General features: G+C 53.7%; 1 protein-coding gene across 6 annotated transcripts in view; it reads right to left on the bottom strand.

Annotated features, from left to right (window-relative positions):
• The window catches only part of GDPD5 (glycerophosphodiester phosphodiesterase domain containing 5), a 98557-nt gene that overhangs the window by 13439 nt on the left and 59661 nt on the right, over positions 1 to 25457 (bottom strand). For 4 of the 6 annotated variants that reach the window (XM_066249963.1, XM_066249956.1, XM_066249967.1 and 1 more), the window contains 6 exons: positions 12599 to 12702; positions 9762 to 9855; positions 9092 to 9151; positions 1806 to 1904; positions 1485 to 1578; positions 965 to 1110 (listed from right to left, as the gene is read on the bottom strand). In XM_066249963.1, the coding sequence (XP_066106060.1) occupies positions 965 to 1110; positions 1485 to 1578; positions 1806 to 1904; positions 9092 to 9151; positions 9762 to 9855; positions 12599 to 12702 (597 nt within the window). Of the gene's footprint in view, positions 1 to 964; positions 1111 to 1484; positions 1579 to 1805; positions 1905 to 9091; positions 9152 to 9761; positions 9856 to 12598; positions 12703 to 12867; positions 13003 to 22365; positions 22479 to 25457 lie in introns of those variants that run through there. The other 2 variants (XM_066249981.1, XM_066249973.1) reach the window with 2 other exon arrangements.

The following is a 25457-nucleotide window of genomic DNA, read 5'->3' as shown; positions in this document are numbered from 1 at the left end:
CAAGAATCAATTCATAACTAAGTGGAATGACAAATTGATGTTTCACTCTCTTCCTTCCTCTCTTTCTCTTTCTTCCTTCTCTCTCTCTAGGAAAAAAAAATAAAGTAAAATAAAGTTTTCAAGAAGTCCCCAAGCACCCAGTGGAGGTGGGAAGTTGAGAACCCAGGTTCAAGCTGAGAAAGCCCTGTCCAGAGAAGCAGGAGGGCCTTCCCAAGACACCGGGAACGTCCACCAGGCTCATAGTTGGGCACTTCACATGTGCTAAGCCCTACGCAAGGGCCCTCGGCTCAGAGTCTCGTTATTTCAGGGCACGAGGTGAGGAAGCGGCACAGAGAAGATGCAGTGGCTTGGGCTCCCAGGGCTGCCGTGGGAAGCCTGGTGCTGGGGTATGCTCTGACGGGAGGGTCTACTGCAGGGCCGCAGGGGCATCAGCAGAGGCGCAGGCTGCTGCCTTCGACTCCTTCCTCTCCATTTCAACCCAGTTCAATGTCAGAGCTTCCCTTTGGCAGTGCGCTCTGAGCTACACCCCACCTCCCTGCCCACTGCCTGGCGGGTCCTCCTGCTGCCTGGCCACGGCCTGCAGGCCCTGCTCTCCACCCCACGCCCGACAGCTCTCTCTCCTGGGCCTTCCTAACCCACACCGGCAGGGTCTGGCCCTGGCCTAAAACTCTCCATTGTCTTTCTGTCCAGGGCACTCTTGACAAAAGTTACATCGTTTTAGCAAGATGTCTTCAGGGTTCTTCGGGATTTGATCCGATCTAAGTTCTCCAGCTTTTCATCAGTCCTTCCCGGGGACCCCTCAATGGGCTAAAAATTGTTGCTATTATTATATTACAGGTATGATATTCATTTCCCTACAATTCTCCCCTACAAGGAGATAGGTCTTTGTTTATCTCCTCCTAGAACGGCAGCTGTGCTCCCCCGCCCCCACCCTAGTCTGATAGGGCCCTCAGGTGGCACTTACCATAGGGGCCCCACGGTGGCCAATGATGGCGGGCTTAGGGCCCAGGTTCTTTTTCTCCATGATGCAGGGAGAGGAGATGGTGAGAGGGGCCAGGTAGAGAGCAAACACCACGGCCAAGAAGATGCAGAGGATCGCCATCTGGGAGGCTGTGGACACAGGCCGTGAGCACTGCCTACTGGCGCTTGGCTCCCACCAGGCCAACTGTGAGCCCTGGGTAGGTTGTGGGGGACCCCTTTTCCCTCTGCCTGTCAGGACCCAGACGCTCTGGAGAGACTTGCACTAAACACAGCCCCATCCTTGCTGGAAAGGTGACCCTGGCATCTAACTCACACACACACGCCAGACAGAGTTGCAGAAGGGAAATAGGCAAAGCCATTCTGAAAAGAACACCCCCCTCCCCTGCACTGACAGCAAGGGCCCTACCTCATCCCAGTGCACCCAGGTAACATCTAGGCGAGGGCAGGATAGGCTGGCCTTGGAAGGCATGGTTGGGGGGCAGGTCCTGGCCAGTCATACTTACAGGACCGCTCTGCCCGGGCGAACTGTCCTGCCACAATCCAGGAGAGCGCAGTGATGGTGGCCAGGGCCCCCATGTGCAGGAACGGAGCTGTGCCCTTGTGTGGGAGGGGCAAGAGGACCATTGGCTCGCAGCCATGCCAGACCCTCTGGTCAGCAACATCCTGATGGCCCATCTCGGAGGCAACTGGGAGTCCCGGGACCCTGGGCTGTAGCACACTCCCTGTCCCGCCCCCAGGCTTGGTCTGAGGAAATGGAAGAGGTGGAAAGGCACTGCCTTCTTTCGAGGGTTTGGGGGAAGCAGCCCACCCCACTCCCCACTCACCTGCAGGGAGATCAGGAGCACCTCCCACTCGTCCTCCCACAGCTGGGCCACAGCCGACATGGCCACCACTGTGGAGCCCAGGATGACCACCAGCCCTATCTGGAAGGGGAAGAACCACCAGACAGGAGGTCAGAGCAGGTGTGGCTGGACAGCCCAAGGGTCCCCAGCCAAGGTGCAGAGGCAGAGACTAAGGGGAAGACATGGAGAGTGCAAGAGAGGCAGACAAAGCAGGGGAGGGGGAGCAGGAGAGACCCAGGGCAGACTGAAAGAAGCCAGGGACAGCCAGACAGACATGACAGCAAGAGACAGATGCAGGAGGAGGCAGGCAGACCCAGCAAAGAGGAGCCAAAGACCGAGAGGAGCAGGAGGGAAGATGAGGTGGGAGGGAGCTGGAGCCCCAGGACTCAGCCCCACTGAGGCTGTGAGGAGGGAAGACACTCGGCAAATCTGGTAAATTTGAGGGAGCTCTCCTGGGGCAGCAGGTCACATCCAAGGCTTCCGCCAGCCCTGCCAGTAACCTTTGAGGTGAAGGGTGACTTGCCTGGACCACAGGAGCAGGAGGCTGGGGAGCCAGGTCCCCTGAAGGAGCCTTCTAGCCAGCCAGCCAGGCTCCCAGTGGCCCTTCAGGCACAGCAAGCAGAGGTGAGGGAGGGTTCTGCTCGCCTGCCCACTGCGGAGGCTTGCTCCCTGCCCCAGTCTCTGAGCTTCCAGACTCTAACGGGTCAGCGGGGCTGCCGCACAGCAGCTTCCTGAGAAAGCAGGCAGTGCTGACAGAAAATGAGACGGAACCTTCACAGGACAGAGTTCTTTGGGGGAATAAGGGATCTGAACCATCTCACACAACCTAACATGCTCCCGCAAACTAAGTGAAGCCTGGTTTCCGGCTACTTAGTCCCCAGAGCCCCCCTCCTTGAGCCCTGGCACTCACTCTACCCACCTTCCTACACTGCCAGGCAGGCCTCCTTAAGGCCCAGGTCAAACCTATACCCAAAATCCCCTACCTGGCTCTCTGTAATGGCCAGTGAAGGTCACCACACACTGCCCCAACTGACTTCCTATGGCCTGCCTCAAGCTGTCCTCTCTGCTAGTGGGGCCTTCGTCCCTCTTTCTCTCCTGACAGAGCATTTCTTAGCCTCTCTCAGCAGTGTTCCTTTAGTTGATGTTTTAAGTGCAAGGAGAGGAGACAGTTAGATAGACTCCCACACATGCCCTGACCAGGATCCACCTGACAACCCTAGGGCCAATGCTTGAGTACCAAGCTATTTTTAGTGCCTGAGGCTGATGCCCAAGCCAGTCAAGCCACTGGCTGTGGGAGGAAAGAGGGGAAGAGGAGGAGAAGGGGGAGAAAAGCAGATGGTTGCTTCTCCTGTATGTCCTGACCGGGAATCAAACCCAGGACGTCCATATGCCAGGCCAATGCTCTATCCACTGAGCCAGTGGCCAGGGCCTCAGCAGTGTTCTGAGAACCTTTCAATAACCAAACAAGTCCTAAATGAGTTTCTAGATGATAAGGGCAGAGTCAGGGACGGATCTTGGTTCCCTGCCAGGTAGTAAAGAATCGTTCTTGCCTGGGATGAAGTTTTCCTTTGCAGGTTTGTCATTCCAGCCTATCCCTCTGCAAACAAATGTTCCAATAAGAAACAATAGTAAGGCTGAGATGGGCAGACTGTGACATGCCTGTCCGGGGAACATAGAAAGAAGGAAGATGCAGGTCTGTGTAGGGCCTGTGTGCCTGGGTCTATGGGAGGCACTTTCTGTTTTCATGTTTATCCTCCGAACATCTCAGGTGACATATTATCTTCATTTTATATAGAGAGAAACCAGACTCACAGACCATAAGGGTTTGCTGGGTCATGTAGCTTTGAGGGGGTGGATCTGGTCCCAGCCCCCATTCTGCCTGTGTCAGAGGTCATGCTGCAGGGGCGGGAAGCCAAGCAGTGTCCTAACCATCCCTGAGAATCCCCCTCAATACACAGGCGCCTGGCCGCTGCTGCCCCGCCAGGCAGGCCCTGGGCACAACAAGCATCTCTGAAGGGTCATTTCCGAGAGCACCTTATTGCAATATTTAATTGCTTGTGGAGATATAATAAAACGAATTCCCTATAATCCTAATGCAATTAGAATTTTTATTATGAGTTTCACAGTTGCTGTAGTGGCAGCATTGTGCTCAGCAGCGTCGCTGCACTGTTCAGTGTCTGGGATTTCCCCCACACGTGTCCTTAAGCCACAATAACAGCACCGAATCCCAACAATGTGACCACCACTCCTCAAATAGGACCAGAAAGGAGAGACCCCACCCAGAAGGCCCAGAGGCAGCCCACTGTCCTCTGAGCACAGAGTCTTCAGTTTCTGTGCTAGGGAGATTGTGGTTTGTGATGACAGCGGAAAGGACAGGGATACAGGAGGTACATCCATCTGTGCAGTGAGCCTTGCCTGGGTGCTAGGACCCAAGAGGAGTTGGACCCCAGCCAGGCAAAGATGCCCCAGATTGGCCTCTTTGTGGTGGCTGGAATCTGGGTCTGGGTGGCAGATGGTTGGCCAGGGCACAGGGAGACACTCGAGTACATCCATCAGTCAGACTGCAGCTCTGCTGCCTGTTGGGGGAGGCTAACCTCTTACAGCATGTTCTGTGCATTGTGAAACGGGGAGAGTGAGTGCCTATGCTAGTGGGTCCTGGGGAAGGTAAGTGAGAAAATACAGGTGATGTGCTTAGCACAGTGGTTGGCACCGAAATACTAAACGCTTACTAAATGTTAGTGCTATAATATTTTTTTTTTTGCATTTTTCTGAAGTTGGAAACGGGGAGGCAGTCAGACAGACTCCCGCATGCGCCTGACCGGGATCCACCTGGCATGCCCACCAGGGGGTGATGCTCTGCCCATCTGGGGCGTTGCTCTGTTGCAACCAGAGCCATTCTAGCACCTGAGGCAGAGGCCACAGAGCCATCCTCAGTGCCTGGGCCAACTTTTTGCTCCAATGGAGCCTTGGCTGCGGGAGGGGAAGAGAGAGACAGAGAGGAAGGAGAGGGGGAGGGGTAGAGAAGCAGATGGGTGCTTCTCCTGTGTGCCCTGGCCGGGAATCAAACCCGGGACTCCTGCATGCCAGGCCAACGCTCTACCACTGAACCAATTGGCCAGGGCCAGTGCTATAATTTTTAAAGCAGGCATAGTATCAGATGAACAGGATTATCACGAGGAGTAAATGAAACACTGTGTGGAAGGCACCTGACTCATAGAGGAAGTGTCTGATAAATGCAGGTCACGGTTGTTACGGTGAGCACAGTGCCTTGATGTCCCAGCCCTGCCGTCCAGCCCTCCCCTACTCAGCACTCGGGGGGAACCAGAGATTCAAGATAAAGATCTCGGTTAAAACACAGTACAAAGCTGTAGCATGTAAAGAAGTATGACACTGGTATAAGACCAGAGAGATAAATGAAAGTAAAGAAAAAGCTCAGAAATAGATCTAATTAGATAAAAAAAATTAGTGTATGATTAAAGAGGCATTTTGAATTAGAGGGGAAAGGTTAAATAACTAGATAGTCAGGAGCAGTGGGAAGCCATCTGAGAAGAACAAAATAAGGTCATACTATACCTGAGAGTACCTTCCAAAAAGATTAAAAAAAAACATAAGTGTTAAAAAAAGTAGAAACATGTCATTACCAAATAATACCATAGAAGATTTTTTTATTATCTTGGAGTGGGAAAGACATCTGACACAAAAGCCAGGAGCCATAACATGAGATGACATATTCACATCCTTAAGAATAAAAAAAAATTCCTACAGCAAAAATACAACGAGCGAAGTCAGAGGATGATGACACACTGGGAAGAATTATTTGCAGTTCGTCAGGCAAAGGGCCAATTTTCTGAATCTATAAAGAGCTCCTGCAACTTATAAGCAAAAAGCAAATCCTGTAGCAAAAAGGGCAAAAGATAAGAAGAGCCAGTTTATAGAAAAGAAAATGCAAATGACTCAAGCCCATGAAAGATGCTGAATCTAACTCATCATCAGGGAAATGCAAATCAGAACTACACTGAAGGACTGTTTTTACCCATCGATTGGCACAAGTCGAGAAATCCTTGAACACTTTATGGGCAAGGGTGATTTTATAAGCACAATCATAGACTGCCGAGGGAACGTGAACTGGTGGCACTTGACAAGGAGATAATTTGACAAGAACTGTCACAATCACTGCCTCGCCTGTGGTGGCGCAGCGGATAGAGCATCGGCCTGGAATGCTGAGGTTGCTGTTTCAAAACCCTGGGCTGGCCTGACCTGTGGTGGCGCAGTGGATAAAGCGTTGACCTGGAAATGCTGAGGTCACTGGTTCGAAACCCTGGGCTTGCCTGGTCAAGGCACATATGGGAGTTGATGCTTCCAGCTCCTCCCCCCTTCTCTCTCTCTCTGTCTCTCTCTCTTCTCTCTCCCTTTCTGTCTCTCTCTCTCCTCTAAAAATGAATAAATAAAATAAAAAAAAAATTAAATTTATAAAAAAAAAAAAAACAAACAAAACCCTGGGCTGGCCTGGGTTTTCAAGGCACATACAACAAGCAGTCAATGAACAACTAAAGTGAAGCAACTATGAGTTGAAACTTCTTGTTCCCCCAACCCCTGTTTCTCTCTGTAAAATTAATAAAATCTAAAAAAATAAATAAATAAATAAGAACTCTCACAACCACAAAAGTACACATTCCACACCCAGAATTCCCCACCCAGGTCACTACCATATGATCCTGGCATATTAAAATTAAAAGCAGGCCCTGGCCAGTTGGCTCAGCGGTAGAGCGTCGGCCTGGCATGCGGGGGACCCGGGTTCGATTCCCGGCCAGGGCACATAGGAGAAGCGCCCATTTGCTTCTCCACCCCCACCCCCTCCTTCCTCTCTGTCTCTCTCTTCCCCTCCCGCAGGCAAGGCTCCATTGGAGCAAAGATGGCCCGGGCGCTGGGGATGGCTCCTTGGCCTCTGCCCCAGGCGCTAGAGTGGCTCTGGTCGCGGCAGAGCGACCCCCCGGAGGAGCAGAGCATCGCCCCCTGGTGGGCAGAGCGTCGCCCCTGGTGGGCGTGCCGGGTGGATCCCGGTCGGGCGCATGCGGGAGTCTGTCTGACTGTCTCTCCCAGTTTCCAGCTTCAGAAAAAAAAGAAAAGAAAAAATAAAATATTTTAAAAAAAAACAAATAAATAAATAAAATTAAAAGCAACTGGGATGTAATTAGGCACATCAACAGGGGTCTGGCCAGATACTTCGGTACCCAGGGTTAGGCCAGGGACAGGAGCAGGGCTGGGCCCCAGCGGGGAAGCTCTCAATGCACAGAGGGAAAGGAGCTTTTCTGAATGGAGGGTGTAGGAGGCTTGTGTTTAAAGAAAAGGAAAAAATAAGTATATATGTATATTTGTACATATTTAAAATACTCTGGAGAGATAGTAAGGAGATTTATATTGTGTACTTTTTTGTACCTTTCTAATTTTGAGCCATGCCAATGTATAGCATTAGACAGTCATAAATTGGTTAACATACACAACAAAGGATTAGGATTCCTTAGACTCTTCAAATAAAATGATAAAATCTTGGCAACAGAATAGGAAGATGTCCAGCCCCTACTTGACAACTCAGCCCCCCCCTAGTGCAGAGGGTCCAGCTATGCATCAGTCTGCCTGGAAGGGTCTTGCTCATGCTGAGAGCTTGGGGGTGGGCTGCGGGGAGGGAAGGCAGGGCTGGCACCCGGAGCTGGCACCCATGTGGATGAAGGGATCTGCTTCCCCTCCCAGGAGAAGGCTCCCTGCAGGCTCTGCCAACCCTGCTGGCTCAGTGCCTCCAGAGGCCTCTCCACCAGGACCAAGCAGCTGCGACCTGCTGAGAACCAGGCACGACCTAGAGGAGGTGACCGCGGTGTGTGCCAGCCCCACCCAGGTGCCATCTGGTACAGTTCTTTCAAGTATCAGTTTTGCAGCTGGAAGAAAAAAGTACCTCACAGAGGGGACTTCGCAAGCCCAGAGGAGACCGCCGGATAGAGTGACAAGCAGGAGGAAGGCAGGACACCTGGGCTGCGAGCCTCTCCTCACCCCTCCAAGGCTTCAGCCACCCAGTCTGACTCCCCAGCTCCTGGTCTCGAAGGCCCCCTGGATGCCCACAGGCACCTCCACCACGTAGCCCAACTCGGCTCACTGTCTTCCACTTCCTGCTCCACGTCCCCCTTCCAGCTGGAAGTAAGCCCTTCCCTCAGAGTCACGCTGAACCTGTCTCATGGGCTCATGGTTATTTCTGGGCATTTCTATCCCTTCCTAAATGGTATGCCCACTCTGAGCCAGGCTCTGGGGAAAACAGAGATGGCCTAGCCTGCCCTCCATGGCCCAGGTGCTCCTGGGAGAGAAGGGCTCTCTCTTGGTCAGTTTTGTGTCTCTACTGTTCCCACTGGGGCCTCAAGAAGAGCAGGCATCAGGCACACATGATCAGCTCCGTGCGTGCAATGAAGAGCGAGAGGGCTGAGGTTCTGAACCTAAGAGGCCTCCCTCCTTCGGGCCCAGCCCTGAGCAGGGCACAGCGATGGGCAAAGCCTCCAGGAAGCTCCCAGGCTGGGAGGAAAGGGACCAGGTGGGAACAGACAACACAGATGCTCAGGATTGTGGCAGGGGACCCTGCAGGGGCTGGGGGAGCCCAAGCAGCCGGTGCAGGTGGTGGAGAACCTAGGAAGGGCCCACAAGAGAGATAAAAGGAGGCAAGAACAAAGAGGTCATGTAGAGAAGAGGCAGACATGCTGGCAGGTCCTGAGATGTCTCATGGGGCAAAAGCTGGGGCTGACCATCCCGTCGTGGCAGCTGGGAGACAGCAGCAGGGGCAAGTCACGCAGGGAATGATGGGAGTGGCGGAAAGGGCTTTAAGATGGGAGTTACATGACTGGGTCAGAGTTTTAGAATGAGCTCGTTGAGAAACAGAGAGAGAGTGAGACCCGAGAAGGCTGGAGCTATGACCCGTGCTGGTTAACTGAACAGCTACGGGGTTAGGATCCTGGATCCTCCACTTATGAAGTGGGAGATCTGGGGCAGATTACTTTAACCTCTTTGCAAAGTGAGATAATAGCACCTATATCACCCGGCTCCTGTGAGGGTTAAATGAGTTAGTACAGGTCAGGCTGTGGATACAGTGCTGGGCACATAGTGAGTACTCAGCATCAGCTACTGGAACAGTTCTAATCACGATCCAGAGGATGGACGATACGTCCGGGCTCTCCCTCTGCACTGTGGCCTCCAGCCTCCTCTCCCTCTATCAGCCTTCAGGAGGCAGCTCTTACCTTGTGCAGCCAATGGAGGTTCATCTGTTGCCCCACAGCGATGTGACAGAGTGCCAGGGCCTGAGGAGGGGCCCACAGGGTGACAGTCAGGCCCCACATGTGACCAATTCCCCAGACACCCTTCTCCCCGCTGCGGCCCTGGGCCTGGCTCAGACCAGTCAGCAGGCCCTCCCAGTATGTGATGGGGATGCCCAGCCCAGCTCAGCCCCAACCTGGCCCCCTCCCAAATCCTTCCAGGCCTCCAGCTCCTCCTCCTCCAGGATGTCTCCCTAAGAGGGCACCAGGCCCTGCTGCTCTTGGACTGCTCAATTAGGAGTTCCAGGCCCCAGGAAGCCGAGGCTCATCTGAACCTTGTCCCTGAGGAGCCCCTGGTCCAACCTAGGGACTGACCCGAGTCTGAGGGAACAGAGGACCGGGAGCAGGAACCAATGCAGAAGTTCCCAGAAGAGAAAGTCTGCAGTGTGTCCCAATGGTGGGGTGGCTCTCCCTAGGTCAGGGGAAACACTCCAGGATGGGGCAAAGCAAGAGGACCTTGAAGGAGCCGAGCCTCTGAGCTGCAGCAGCCCCAGAGGAGGGAAAAGCCAGCTTCCCTCTTTAGACCAAGGCAGGCGCCTCCATCAACCCTGCACAGGCCGAGTCTCCACGCCCTGAGGGCAGCGCCCCCTCGTACCAGGAGGCCAGCGACGTAAGTGAAAGCAGTGGCCGTGGCCATGAGGATGGGCATGGACCAGTCGCTCCAGTAGCCCATGCGGTTGTAGAGGTACCTACAGGAGGAGAGGGGGCCGTGTCAGACCTCCCACAGGAACCAGGATGTTCCCTTGGGCTGGCCAGGCTCCGGGGCCAGGCCCTGCCCACTCTGTGATGATGCCATTGTTTCCCTGACCATCAGTCAGGCCTAGCGCAGGCTCGTAGTGGACACCTGGCATGCCAAGAGCATAGAGAAGAAACAACAACCCCATGACTTTCCTCCCCAGGAGTGACCATTTCCCAGACTGGGCTGACTGTGTTCCCCTGGCTTTCCCCCATGCTTGTGTGTTTGTACAGATAGCAACTCCAGGACCTGCTGCACTCGGCACAGTGGTCAGAGTTCGGGCTTTGGAGGGAGGTACACGCAGATTCAAATGTCCACTCTGCCCCTTACTGGCTTATAGGTCCCTGTGAAGGTGACAGGCTTCACTGACTAAAATGCCATCAATTTTGACATTCATCTCAATTTCAATGTTAAAATGTGATAATAAGGTGTTTTAGTATTGATAAAATGCCCTTCATAGGGTTTCCTGAGGATGAATTGGGGGTTGGGGGGGCCTGTGGTAAGTAATCAATTCTCTTCTTATTAACACAGGCATTTACTGAGGTCATTAAAAATCCTGAGAAAATGTGTTTTGCGACAGCCACATGATCTGTTGAATTAGCGCACCATATGTAGCTGACCTCTTAGTGATGGCAATTAGTCATTTCTAATTGTTTGCTACTATAAATTAACACACAAAAAAAGAAAAATTTGCATTCTGTATTAGTAATTATATACTTAGAATAGACTCCTACAAATAGAATTACAGGGACAAAGGGAATAAAGTACTGAAGGCGTCTGTCCCCTGCCCTTTCTGGCCCTGACCCTTAGATTCCTGAGGAAAATCTAGTGCCTGGAAGATCACTGAGTGCAATCTTCTCCTGTACAGTTGGGGAAACTGAGGCCCGGGGGGGGGGACCTGCTCCTGGTAACTACAGATGACAAATGTCCTGGCTCCACTTGTCGGAAAGCCCCCCGCAACAGCAGCAGCCCAGACGGCCCTCCTGGGCTCTCGTCACCCAGCCCTGCCCAGGGTCTCACTGACATCCTCTCCAGAGACTCAAGACCATGAGGGCCAGGGCAGCCTCTTCTGACTCCCACCACCAACTTCAAGAAACTGAGGTGACAGGCAGGTGTTCAGGCCATCCCTCAGTCCTCGGCAGCCTCCCGACAGGGCAGCACCTGCCCTCCGCCCGCACTGCTCGAGGACAGGCAGCTCACTCTCCGGGAAGAGTGGGGTAGCTCTGTGGACAGCACGATACAGTCAGTCCAGCTTAAGTCCCTGCCCTAGAGCTGACTGCGTGTCACTGTGTGACTCTGGAAAGGCTATTGAACCTCTCTCAGCCTCGGTCTCCTCTGTCCTCAATATGTCTTTTTGGTACTAACTGGCTGTGTGATCACAGGTGAGTCCTGACCCTCTCTGGGGCTTAGTTTCCCCATCTGAACATGATGGGGATGGACCTGATGATCTCCCAGGCAGCCAACCTCCAGCTCAGCAGAACTGCCCAAGGTCTGCAGTTCAGAGCCGGGAAGGAATATCTCTATATCCCCACAGCAGTGCCTGTGCTGTGGATACCTACAAGCATGAATAATTGATTTATGGCATTTAATAAAGGCCAGAGGCCACCTCTGGGACGGCTGGGGCTGAGGCTCATCTTGCCAGGCTGTGGCGGGACAGCAGCAGGTCCTTTATTGTGCTCATTAATAACAGGTGCAGCCTAGAGCCATGCAGAGAGGAGTGGATTCCCAAGTCCATGAATGGAACCCTAGAACCATGGCCATCAGAAGCCCGGAGCCCTAGAAAACCCCAGTTCGAACAACATGGCCACTTTCCAGCTAGAAAAGGAGCCTCCCAGGAAATAGCCCTTGGGTTTAGGTAGAGCTTTGAGCATTCTCAAGTTCATCACCTTATTTCACCCTCAGAAAGACCTGATGAGGCCAAAGTTATGCCGTTTACAGAAGAGGACACTGAGGCTCACAGAGGACCAGAGACTTGCTCAGAGTCACACGAAGCTGAACTTCTCACCAAAAGAAAGAGACAGAACTGAATGCGGGATGAGGAGGTCTGGCTTTCAAGCCCCAACTCTGTCCCCAACTGATTGCATAAACTTGGGCTTTAGTATCTACACTTGTCAATGGAGGAGTTCCCACTAGAACCCAGGGGTGCTCCCCCCCTCCCTTCACTGTTTGACAAAGACAGGCAATGGAGGGGAGGGTGGGGAAGAAAGAGGTGCTCTCCCATACTCAGGTACAGCACTCCGACAGCCCTGCCCTTGGACCTGAGGCTGGTGCTCACAAAGAACGGAGCTGTCCCGGAATCATAGCCTCTACCAGCCCTGCCCAAGGCCCTGCTCAGGAGTGAAAAGGCCTGGGGTCTGGGCCACCTCCTCTGCTGAGGCCTTGCTGTCTCTGGGCCTTGGAGTTCTGGTCTACAAGGGCTGGAGCCCCCACCCTTCCCCAGCTGAGCCCCGCCCCAGCCTTCTATTCCTATTTTCCAAGATAGCAGCCCCAGGAAGGAGTTCTCTAGCTGGTCTCTGCTCCTGCTGAGCTTCGTCTTTCCAGAGGACCCTGCCCCTAAAGCCACACACAGTTGGTGGCAGAGCCCTGAGGGCCAGCCTGGGAGAGAGGCTCAAATTCCACCCCTCACCCCCCGCCCCCACCCCAGTTTCAGTCACCGGATGCCCGGGACCCAGGCCTCCTTTCCTGCCCCCACTCACCAGTTGAATTCATCATAGTCATTGTGGACTTCCCACCAGAAGTAGAGCCAGATGAGTGTGAGGCCGAAGGTGACGGTGAGGAGCAGGAACCAGAGGCGTTCCCACTGGAGGAGCAGAGCAGGAAAGGGTCAGGTGGCGTCAGGGAATGGGCAACAGGCCACCCACCTGAATGTGCCCTCCTTCTCCCCCGCTATAGCCAAATCTGCCAGGCAGGAATTAGTGTCCTCTTCACACTGGTGGGGACATGAGGCTCAGAGAGGGGAAGTCACCTGTCCAACATCACAGAGCCTGAAGGCAGAAAGTGGTGGGGAGCTAGGAACAGGTAGGGAGCTAGGAGCAGGCCAACCCAGAGCTGGGCCCTTCCTGCCGCAGCCTGAGGCCTTGGCAGCATGCACCAGCCTCTCCCTTCTGGCAATGGCCCCAGGAGCAAAGGCCACATCTGCCCAGAGCCTTATCACTGGCATGGCGATCTGTGGGCCGTGAACAGAGGTAACATCCTTCCTCTCCTTCCCTCCTCACACAGGCCCACAGAGCAGGTATTGTTCTTCCCCACCTCCACCCTGTGCTACTGATGTAAACACTGAGGCCGAGACAGGCAAGGCAACCTGACTAAGTCACATAGCAAGTAGTGGGAGATTAGAGATACTCCCCTCCCAACACACACACATACACACACACACACACACACACACACACACACACACACACACTGGATTTAAGAAAACGCAGTGTTCTGTTGCCCCCACCAGGCACTGGCCCCTCAAGGCTGAGCCAGGCCACCTCTCTGTCCTGCAGGGGTGGGAATGGGGAGGGTGGGGGCCGCGGACCCCCTACTGTTGCTTCCCACCACTGCTACTTCCCAAAGGACCAGCTCAGAGGTCTGCAGACGCTTCCGCTGGGCCTCGGGTTTATCCCTGCTTTCATCTGTCCCCTTATCTCAGAAGCACAAAGCTTGGACATCCTGCATGTGGGAAACTGCTGAGATCATCAGAACAAACCAACAGCCCTCGAGGGGAAGTCAGTGCAGGACTGACCCAAGACCACCCTCCCTTGATGGGCTGGAGAGCTTCAAGCAGCTGGGCACCTCCCAGGAGGCACCTTGCCAGGCTCCCTGCAGCAAACCTCCATGCACAGGACAGCCAGCCCTGGGGGCTACAGCTCTAATCCCAATTTACTTTCTTGATGGCTCCTTACTACTTGGCCAAGTAAGGGTTCCCTCTGAGGATGCTCCCCACCCCCAACTTCATACCCCTACCAGTTCTCTCACTCTGGAAGGGCCATTGCCATGTGGCTTTGGTCACCTAACATTCCCATTTACCCTTCAAGTCAGCTCAAATGTCACCTCCTCTATGAAGCCTTCCTGGACTTTGTCCCTGCTACCATGCTCCCTCCTGGGTGCTCTCACAGTATCAGTGCACCTGTCTTTAAACTTGCACTCTGTACATTGTGATCTGCTCCCGTGACTGTGTCTCCCAGATGACAACCCTTGTTCCTTTGGGTTCTGCAAGGACAGGGACTGAGCCTGCCTCCATCCCTCGGTGCTGTATGACTGGAAGGCAGGGAGGTAGAGCACACTTGCTACCCAGGCTCCCTCCACCGACGCTGCCCGAAGACACCCCAGTGGAGAGGTCATGCATAGTTTCTGGAGCCAGACTTCCTCTCCCCCACTTCCTCTCCCCCACTTACTAGCTGTATAATCTCGGGCACTGCAAGCTGAGGTAACCTCTCCATGCCTCAGTTTCCCCCTCTGTGAAATGAGGACAATCATAGTACTGATCCCTGGGGTTGATGTGAGAGTTAAATGAGATCATACAAGTCAGGTGCTCAGGACTGGCACGCCCCAGTGCTCTCGGCAGGTCGGCAAGCGTGTTCTGCCTGTCCCGGCACCCGGGAAAGGCCCTCGAGCACTGATGAGTCATGGCGACAAGCATGTCTCCGGACCTAGCCCTGGGCATGAGGGCTCAGCTTGGGTCACAAAGCAGCTTCCTCTACTCACTCTTACACGCCTTGCTTAGTGCCACTTTGTATATAAACAGAGATGTGAAGGTGACAACACCCTGAAGAAACCATCTTTCCAGTAGGTGGAAGGGGTGGCTTCTCAGAGTATGACACTGGTGTCTGCCCCGCCCGCACAGAGAACGGCATGAGCCCCAGTGCCCAGCCCAGCGAGGCCCGGCCTTGCTCAGGAATGGGGAGTCCCTGGTGAGGAGCAGGCAAGCGCGTACCCCTCAGGAGCAAGGGAACCCTGGCAGCCACCGGCCGGAGCATGGCTGGGACTGTCCGGGAGAGCAGAGAGGGCCAAAGTTCAGTCCGTTTCCTGTGGCTGGGCCCTGGCTCCAGAGGGGCTGGCCCATGCTGGCACATCTACGCGCACACTCCACCCTGGCTGGTCTGGCATCCCCCCTCGCCCCAAGTCCTTCTAAGATCCTTCTTGCTACCTCCAGTTTTCATTTGCTCACAAAGGGATTCATTTGCACCGTTGTTTCCTGCAGAGTGCAGCTGGCATGTCCCAGGCCAGCATAAACATCTGGGTCTCTCAAGACTGAGCCACCTTTGGTGATGTCATGTTCCAGCTCAGGAGTCTCACTGGCCTGAGCCCCTCAGCCCAGCCCACCTCCATGTCCCCAATGCCCACCTCTGCCCCACACAGGCACTTCACACGCCATGTGCAGAATCACCCGCAGTTCCTGGAACAGTCTCTTTCAAGCCCCAAGCCTTTGCACGAGCCATACCCTCCATCTAGAAAGCAACCTAGTCCCCGGGCAAGCCCTCCTCCTCCCGAGGCCTTCCCTGTGCCCGCAGGGAGACTCCCATCTCCTCAGAGCTCCCTTCCCCTTGCACCCATGTCAGTTCCAGCTCACGCCCTGCAGTGCTGACGCTCCCTCTCTGCCATCTCCCTGCTATAGTGTAAGAGCCCTGAAAATCTGAGTGGGCTTCCTATTCCCAGGGTGGGTGGGAACTTAAGATTTGATAATGAAACCGAAGATGAGGAAACACCCTATCTCCAAACCCCTGAATGAGCACACCCTCCGAGGAGAGATTTCATTGGGGGCTTACCACCCCGCCCCCCAGAGGAGCTGTAGGCGCCCTGAGCTGGCAGTGGTGAGTGGCCGTCTGTTTGGAGATTGCTCTACTTCAGCAGGACACGGCCACTGGGCCTTGACCAATAGACAAGGTTCTAAGAGGGTCTGGGTGACAGATGAGCCTTGACCTATGATGCGTCCTGTCCCAGGCAAGCTGTCTAGAGGTCGGTAGGTGGTGGGACCAGCAAGCTGGCTGCAGAGACAGGGAGAGTGCCATATGTGCTGGGAGCTGTCCTGTGGTGAGGTGTAATGTAGGGCCCAGGAGTGATGCTGACAGGGGGCCAGGAAGACCACAGGTATTGGGAGGGCCCCCTGAAAACAGGTGTGTTGTTCACTAAGGGTCACTGTCCTCACTTGGTTAAATCCTGAGTGTGCAGCAGGGAGAACAGGACAAGAAGGAGGGGCTGCCATGCCCCGCCCCTGGGAATCAGCGGGGTGACAAGATCGGAGCTGGCAGGTGGATAGAAGCAGGGCCTAAACAACAAGGAACTAGGAACCCCACTATCAGTACTAGGCATGAGGAGAGGTTGGGGACTATCTAGAGATAACTGTCCTGGGAGCTGGAAGCCAGAGGCCCCCTGGCCACAGGGAGCCTATGTATGGGGATGGAGAGGCCCCAACACAATGAGGAGGGAGAGAGGGTCATTCTAAGAACAACCAGAGGGAAAAGCTGAATGGCAGAGGCTGGAAGAAGGGGGAGGGGAAGGCAGGGAACTGGTAAAAGGAATTGGGGGCTGGGGAGCAGCTCCACTGACGAAGAGGCTCCAAATGGCACCAACGGTCCTTGTCGGCCATACAGGAGAGGCTGAGCTGCCGGGGAGATGCGAGTGAGCGGCCAGAGGAGGGGTGGTGGGCCCGCGGGTCCACCCTCACTCTCACAGTCGGTACAATGCCAGGGGTATTTATTTACGGGTATTTAGCCCTACCTGAGAGCAAACGAGGACTCTGAACCTCAGAGAGGAGCCACCATGTACGGCTAAGCAAGATGTGGACCCCAACACTGAAAAGCGCCAGTTACACGTGGTTACATCAATGTGCTTATTTGTCATGACAGTTTTCCAAGAAATGCCTGTCAAGAGTCCTGGGGAAGAGGCGCCTTTTGCTAATTTGCACAAAGGCTCAATGTGGATAAGTGGAGGTGACTCAGAGGTTGAGCAATGTACCCAAGGTCACCAAGTGGAGGAAGAGCAGAGGTGTCATTGAACCTAGGAGTCCTGACAGGAAGCAGTCCTCTGCACCCAGGTGTCCTGACAGGAAGCAGTCCTCTGCACCCAGGTGTCCTGACAGGAAGCAGTCCTCTGCACCCAGGTGTCCTGACAGGAAGCAGTCCTCTGCACCCAGGTGTCCTGACAGGAAGCAGTCCTCTGCACCCAGGTGTCCGGACAGGAAGCAGTCCTCTGCAGGCTCCTGGGAGCCAGCCCCACACATCTCTCCGAAACCCACTCTTGCCCTCTAGGACCAGTATGGCCACCCCCGGCCCAGCTCAGCTCACTGGGACTCCTCTCCTCTCTCTCTGCTCCCCCCAACCCCTTGCCGGAATCTCTTTCTCATCGGGGAATCCCTCCCATCACTCCAGCCTCTGAAGATCTCCCTTCCCTGAGCCCTTATGCACAGACTCTTGGCACCCATATTGACCCTTAACCACATTCTGAATTATGGAGATGGAAAAAACCCAGGCTTGAGAGGCAGACAGTCCTGGCTCTGCCACATGGGCATCTTATTTGGCCCCTCTGAGTCTCAGTTTGCTCACCTATAAAATGGCAATAAAAAGCCCTACCTTGGAGTGTTGATGTTACATGAGGTGATGTAAGTCAAGTGGCGCACAGTAGGAGCATAATAAGGATCAGGTCACAGGGCTGTGGACTCCTTCAGCGCCATGGTATTTAAGATATCTCTGTGTGCCCTGGGCCCACATCCTGCGGGGCACAGGTAGTGCTCAGATATGGTATCAGGAACAGAAGAATGTGTGAAGGTAAATGTCACACAAGGAGGCTTCAGGGCTACGACTGGACAAGACCATCATCCAACCCCAGACATGTCCTCAGGCTGAGCCGGGGGCTGCATGGAACCAAGGGAAGGAGCTCCTGTGACACCACAACCTTCTTCCTTCAAAGCCTTGCAGCGGTCTGGGAGCAGGAGGAAGGTCAGGCAGCTCCTGAGCTGACAGGTGCAGCAGGCCCCAGGCGAAGGTGAGCGTGCTGGGGAAGGGATGGGCCCTGGCTGTGGGTGGTAGGATGCCTCCATCATTGCTCACTGCTCCCAGTGGTGGCTGCCACAGAATCCCAGAGGCTAGGGGCATTCAGCCCCATGCGCCCGCCTCATCTCCTCCCACCATTGTTCCCTCCCTCCAGGAAGATGAGGCTCTTCATCCTTGCAGAGCACCAATGTGCCAATTTCCCAATGCCCAGCTCCTTCTCACTGTCTCATGCTGATTGTCACATTTTCTCCTCACCCTTCTTCATCTCTGCCTTGCCCCCCCACCCCCAGTCTTCTACATTCAGAGAAAAATGGTGTCAAGAGCTTGTTAACAAGTCTGACACTCCCTCTCTGCTTGTTAATAGCCCTGGAATGTGGCTGAAGCCGCAAACCCCAGCCTTGCACAGGAAGTGTGGGCACAGGACCTGCGGCTGCTACTGATGCCCCAGACCGCAACCTCTGGCCAGGATGCACGCAGACACTGCTCTCACTGCTGGGGGCCCTGCAGGGTTTGGAGCACCTCCTCCGGGTCCCCAGACAGAACCTGGGGCCTGAACTCCACGTCAGGACAGCATCTGAGCAGGAGCCACCTCCCCGGCCTTGACACCATCATGGACTTCAGATCCACAGAGTCACAAGGCCAAAGCTATCCTGCTGGACTCCTGTTCCCGGCCTGTCACCTGGGGCAGAGACCGCCTCTATAGCCTCGAGGGCAGGAGGTCCCCCTGCTTCTGCTCTCACAGCTCCAGGGATGGGCACGCTCCCTCTGGAGGCTGCCTGGTTGTCTGCTGGACCAAAAGTTCTTTCTTGTGAGACAGCAGCCAGGTAGGGACAGGCTGCGTTTGGGGGTCCAACAATACTGGGTTTGAATCCCAGACTGGCTGAATGTATGACCTGGGAGAAGACATTTATCTTCTCTGGGCGCCCAGCTTCCTGCTCTGTAAAATGGGGACAGCAGGGCTAGCATGCACACAGACCAGTAGGACCTGCAAAGTGTCTGGTGACAAGAGGGCAGTGGGAGTTATTTCCTTTTGTTCTGTCCCTCTCTACGACGCAGCTGCCTTTACTGCCACCTTGCAGCTGGTTCTGATACCACACAGAACAAGTCTCCCATAAAGGGCAAGAAGTATTGTAGCAAAGGACCAGGGCATGTGGATATAATCAAGAGCCAGCCCTTTTATTCCCTAGCCATGTGGCTGTGGGCCAGTCAATCAGGACATCAAACCTCAGCTTCCTCTGCTCACGGGGATGACATCACCTCTACCTCACGGGAGGGCTGCCAGGCCCAAATAAGATTACAGATGTAAGCTGTAAGTCGCCAAATCCATGTTCGTTCCTATAATTATCATTTCCCATCTGACAGCCCTTTAATTATGTGAAGACAGTGATCAAGTCTTCCTCTACCCCCTGTTCTACACCAAAATTTTTCTGGCTGCTGAGGATAGTCAGCAGATCGCCCACCCCCAGCCCAGGGTGGGTGCCCTGATCAGCAGAAACAGAGGCCAGGTCTGGCTCCGCAGGCTGCAGTTGTAGGAGTTGGCACAGACGGGGGAAGAATACCCTGGCATGGCAGCTGCCTCATCTTGTCTCATAGCCCTGCATTGTTGGCTATGGAGGACGGAGCCCTATGTGAGCTCTTCATAGAGCTGGGGTGGGAGGGGGGATGGACTCCTCAGAGCTCTCTACTTGCTCTCTCCCATCTCTTCCTCTCCAAGCTCTGCAAAGCAGGTAGGGCAGTCAGAGGAGACCAGGGCTCAGAGAGTGGAAGTCACTTGCCCAAAATCACAAAGGACAAACATAACGGTGGAACCAAAATTCACACCCCAGTCCTAACTGTCCCAAAAGCAACAAGAAGCAGGACATGTAATTATCCTTGTCTCACTCAGGAAACAGAGTCAGGAGGCAGGGCCTTGCCCGAGGTCACACTGCAAGTCACAGGACCCCTGAAATTACAGAGTTAGAAAATATTGCAGAGATCACCTTGCCTTGTCCTTTAAAGGTCCAATTAAGAAACGGAAAAACTGAGACCCAAAGAAGGGAACTAGCCTAGAAGCATGTACACAGGATTTGTATAGCGTAAATTGGTACAGACATGATAGAGAATCCAACAGATGGTATTGAGACATCTGGACATCTATTTAGTAAAAAATACAACCGGACCCCTACCTCACACCCTGTACTAAATTAAATTCCAGCGTCTGCCTTCCATGCCTCATCCCCACTCCCTTCCAGTTGTTCTACATACTTGTGCTGGCACTGGAATGCAAACCAGGCCTGGACTCCATGCTGAACAACCCAATGTGCTGCTCAGGGCACAGTGCCAGTTATGGGAGGAGGAAAAGTCCGGAGGCCTTCTAAGAGGAGGAGGTGTCTGTAGAAAGCTGGAAGAAATGCACTTGCTAGGATGACAAAGTTAGGGAGCCTTGATTCAGGCAGAGGGGGAGAGTGAAAGGTGCAAAGGCACAGAACCAGGCAGCTTTTGTTTGGGGAAACTGGCGTCTCTCCTTGTGGGCTTATAAAAACCTTCTCAATGTGAGTATTAACATTCATATATAGTGTATATTTTTTATTCTATCATTTGACTTTAACTTTTTATAGATTTTTTTGTATAAAAATTTAAGTTTTTTGGGGGGAAGGGAGTAAAGAAGGACAAATATATGGTAACAAAAAATGATTTGACTTTGGGTGATGGGTATACAACACAATCAATAGTTCAAATGCCATAGAAATGTTTATTTACTTGAAACCTATGTACTCTTTGTTTAATTTTTTTCTAGGTTTTTTTTTTTTTTTTTTTTGAGAGAAGAGAGACAGAGAGACAGAAAAGGGGTGAGGAGCAAGAAGCATCAACTCCCATGTGTGCCTTGACCAGGCAAGCCCAGGGTTTCAAACCAGCGACCTCAGCGTTCCAGGTTGATGCTTTATTCACTGCGCCACCACAGGTCAGGCTGACATCTATGTACTCTTATTGATCAATGTCATCCCATTAAATTTAATTTTCTAAATAAATTATTATTTCTTTTAAAGGGAAGGTTTTTTGTGTGTTTGTTTTTTTTATTTTAATTTTATTTTTTTACAGAGACAAAAAGAGAGTCAGAGCGAGGAATAGACAGGGACAGACAGACAGGAACAGAGAGATGAAAAGCATCAATCATTAGTTTTTCGTTGCGCATTGCGACACCTTAGTTGTTCATTGATTGCTTTCTCATATGTGCCTTGACCATGGGCCTTTAGCAGACCGAGTAAACCCTTGCTTGAGTCAGCGACCTTGGGTCCAAGCTGGTGAATTTTTGCTCAAACCAGATGAGCCCACGCTCAAGCTGGCGACCTTGGGGTCTTGAACCTGGGTCTTCCGCATCCCAGTCCGACGCTCTATCCACTGCGCCACTGCCTGGTCAGGGCAATTTTTTTTTTTTAATTTAAGTTTTTAAGCAATCAAACCCATCTCTCTTTTCCTTTATAGGTTTTGCCTTTGGTATCATGTTTAAGGAAGGTGGCCCAAGATTATATATCTAACTCATATTTTACACTGGTGACTTCCTGGCTTCATTGTTTACATTTTTTTTTCCATTTTTCCGAAGCTGGAAACGGAGAGGCAGTCAGACAGACTCCCGCAGGCGCCCGATCGGGATCCACCTGGCATGCCCACCAGGGGGTGATGTTCTGCCACTCTGGGGTGTCACTCTGTTGTAACCAGAGCCATTCTAGCACCTGAGGCAGAGGCCACAGAGCCATCCCCAGTGTCCGGGCCATCTTTGCTCCAATGGAGCCTCGGCTGCGGGAGGGGAAGAGAGAGACAGAGAGGAAGGAGAGGAGGAGGGGTGGAGAAGCAGATGGGTGCTTCTCCTGTGTGCCCTGGCCGGGAATCGAACCCGGGACTCCTGCACGCCAGGCTGACACTCTACCGCTGAGCCAACCGGCCAGGGCCATTGTTTACATTTAAACCTGTAACCTGTTTCTCTATATCCATCCATCTGAAGCTCCAAACGGATGTCTACATGTATGGAGAGAGGTTTGAAAGCATTATCGCTAAAGCGCTGAGACTAGAATATTTTACTTTAGATCTTTCTAAGTTGTTTGAATTTTCTCAACAAATGTGTGCTTCCTAAATAGAATAAAAATACATTTTAATCCATCTGGGATTTATTTTGGTTTGAGGTAAGAGGCTGGGATCTAATTTTACTTCCACCAAACGGATGCTTCGGCTGTCCCTATACCATTTGTGATATTTGCAGTAACTCCCACGTTCGTTTAGCACACAAGCCTGGTCACAGACGTATGTGGACTGTTTCCAGGTTGTCTAGTCTGTCCTGAGGCAGCCCTCACTCCTTCGTGCCGGCTCTGCTGGTATGGCTCCTTCCATGGCCCCTGAGCCACCCTGTGGTCCTGGCTCTGCTCTGAGGTCCCAGCGTCCAGCTATGCCCTCAGCACCCCATAGCACTATAATGGAGAGAGAGACGGAGGGTGCTACCCACCCAGTCTGCCCACCTGCTGGCCAGATCTTGGGCTCCCAGGTCCTCCAGCTTGTTTCACCCTCACCAAGTTCCAAATGGGGGGACTGACGCTCAGAAAAAGCCTCGGTAACGTCAGCTGGGAAGAGCACAGGGAGCTCCTGGAAGGGAGAGATAGGCAGGCTCCGGCAGGATTACTCTGGCCCTGACACAGGAGATTTGGGGGAGGGGCGGCCTAGGGAGGTTTGAGATATAAGACAGCATTAGGGCCTAGCAGGCAAAGGGATTAGAATCCCCACCCCCAGCCAGCTCCTGACAGCCTAAGAGGCTGGATTTATTTTTCTGGGCTCCAGAGAGCAGGGCAATTAGGCCTCTGTCTGACCTTCTCCAGCTGGGGGCACTCAGAGCCACTCATTAGGCAGGAGCACGGAACCAGCTGGGCCTGGAGCACCCAGTTTCTCCCGCCCGTCCTGTGGGCTGCAGCAGCCCAAGAGGAGACCTGAGCAGAAGAGCTGGGGGTCCAGAATAAGCTGAGGGATTATCCCAGAGCCCCTCAGAGGGCGCTGACACAGGGCGGTGAGTGGCTGCACCCCCGCGGACCCCTCATCATCACCCCACCCCATGCACACTCCCTAAGCAGCCAGGGTGGTCAGGAGTGTCATGAACAGGCTTAGCTGCTTCCCCAAAAGCGTTGCTTGCCCATGCCAGGCACATTCAGAGAAGAGCTAGGTGGGGTGTGGGGGTTCCCCGAAGGCCAGAAACGGCATGGCTTTATTGCAGAGATTAATCCTCAGCTCCCGTGCTGCCACTAGCCGGCTCCGTCAGCCTCTCTTCTCTCTCTCATGGACACAATATCATCTCCCATTTTCTTAATCCTCTTAGCAGCCCTGTATGGTTTAAAGGATAAAAGGGGGTCTTATCTTCCCCATTTTAGAAGCTCAGAGGGTGCCTCTCTGACTTGCTGGACCGCTTTTCCCCAAAGCATTGAAGAAAGGAACAGCCATGCCTTGCAAGTTTATAGGTAGAACACATTTCCCCCAGGTTGGAGCAGTGGTCTCTCTGTGCAGGATATGAGTCACATCGGTATCCCTTATGTAACTTGTCCCTTGAGGCATGGATTTGTACCTCCATCTAGCCCACAATCAAGCTGAGGCTCGGAAAGGGTCTGGCCTTGCCTAAGGTCACAAGCACCAAGTCACTGGAGGAGGCAGGGTAGAGTTCAGACTGCACACCGGTCCCTTGGCCAGGAATGCCCACCCAGGTGCTTTTGGCTGACTTCAAACACATCCTGTCCCAAAGACTGCTTCATCCAGGGAGACTACCTTGATTCCCAAAAAGGATCTACTCTTCCCTGTCACATAGCCATGCCTGTCATAGGTCCACATGGTGTTGACAGAACAGGGAGGCGAGGAGCCAGCTGGGAATCCTCCTGCACACTGGCAGAGCTCAACCCCAGCGCCAGGATGACCTGGGAGGTCCCACGCTGAATCAGCCCCCTTCCCTGCCAGTCCCGGCCAGGGCTCAGGGAACGCAGCAGCACACACCTGCACTCTCTCAGTGAGCTCACTGGGCCCTGCCTCACTGCACAGCTGCACAGCGGATGGCAGCACTGGCTCTTTCGCTCAGAGCTCAGTCAGCCCTGCAGTCCTTGCCCCTCCTCTGAGCCAGGGCCTTTCCTCAAAACACTTAGTCTAGCTGGAAACACAGAAAACCACAATCACATGGGCAGCCCAGGCTAGAGGTGCTACAAGAGCCCAGGGAGGGAGAGAAGGAGGAAGAGAGGGAAGGAGAGAGCCTGACTCATTAGTGATTGGGGAAGGGGGCCCTTCTTAGAGGAACAGACATTTGCACTGAATCTTGAGAGGTGGAGACCAAGAGAATTCCAGGAGAGGGAATGGTCTGAGCAAAGGCATCATGCTATGAGAGAGAAAGTGATTATGGGGTGGCTGCAGTGGCATGTGGCTTCCCCACAGCAGGTGTCCTACTGCTCCTATCGAGGGGGTTGGCATTTGGGGGGGGGAGCTTTATTTTGTCTGTGTTCCACCCACCCGCATTGCACTAGTCCTGGACTCTACTGAGGCCACTCTTGCCCTGTCACTTACCCCTGGGCACAGCACAGTGGCCTCATCCAGCCAGCCTGGAATTTGTGGGACAGGACACATCATCAGAGACTCAATCTCTTCTACAGCCAGTCTGTTGATAGCACCGTCCAGTTGTCTCCAGAATCCCTCCCTTCACTGCCTCCCTGCATCCCCCCCCCAGCTGAGACCTCAGCCTTTCTCACCGGGCTCCCTGCCCTCCCCACTTTCATCAAGGTCCCTCGGCACCCATTCCCGTGATTTAGCCAGGGTGGTCCTTGCACAGCCTGAGCCTGACCAGGCTCCCCAGCCCAGCCCAGCGCACCCTCCCCTTCGCACACGCACACAGGGGCACACTGGGGCCCGACTGCTTTCAGTTCCCAAGTGCAAGGCCCTGCACACCAGCACCCTGCCTGGATCACTTCCCCACGCTCAGTTGCCAGCTCAGGCAAGCGTTTTTGCCTGGGGTTTCCTGGACTCAGCAGTGATCACCTGGGTGGTCTGGGTGTGTCAGTTCTTATCTGTCTGCTCCCTAGCCTGCTTAGGAGCCTTCCAGGAAGGGGAACTAGGTCTGACAGACCTGTAACCCCTGGGCCCAGAGCAGGTATCATGAAAGGTTTCTTGACTGAATAAGTAACCAGTGCCTCCCAGACAAGACTAGTAGGGAGCAGGGGAGAGGGCACAGGACTGGGGGTGCAGGCAGGGGCAGTGCAGGTTGCGCCTTCAACTCCTCGACTTGAATACATCACTTACTCTTCCCGGAGCCCCCGCTTTGTCAGATGGAGCGTGCCAAACAAGCGTCAAACAGCCTTCAAAAGGCAAGCTTACTAGAGAAGTGCAAGAGTTGACTGTCACTGTCTCCTTCAGTGCCGTGGCCTGGGACGTTCCTCCAGGCACCTGACCTATATCCGTCCTGCTACTGAGAAGCTGGCTTGGACACTGTGCTGCCTCCCACAGCCGCACAGTCTTCAGGGGGCCCAATGGGGATGGCCTGAGAACTGTCTTCTGTCCTACCAAGCCCTTAATTGGCAGCAGTTGAGTAATGAGTCAC

Source organism: Saccopteryx bilineata, chromosome 1 (genome assembly GCF_036850765.1).
Source record: "Saccopteryx bilineata isolate mSacBil1 chromosome 1, mSacBil1_pri_phased_curated, whole genome shotgun sequence".
NCBI lineage: Eukaryota > Metazoa > Chordata > Mammalia > Chiroptera > Emballonuridae > Saccopteryx > Saccopteryx bilineata.
This window is presented reverse-complemented; position numbering and strand designations above follow the sequence as displayed.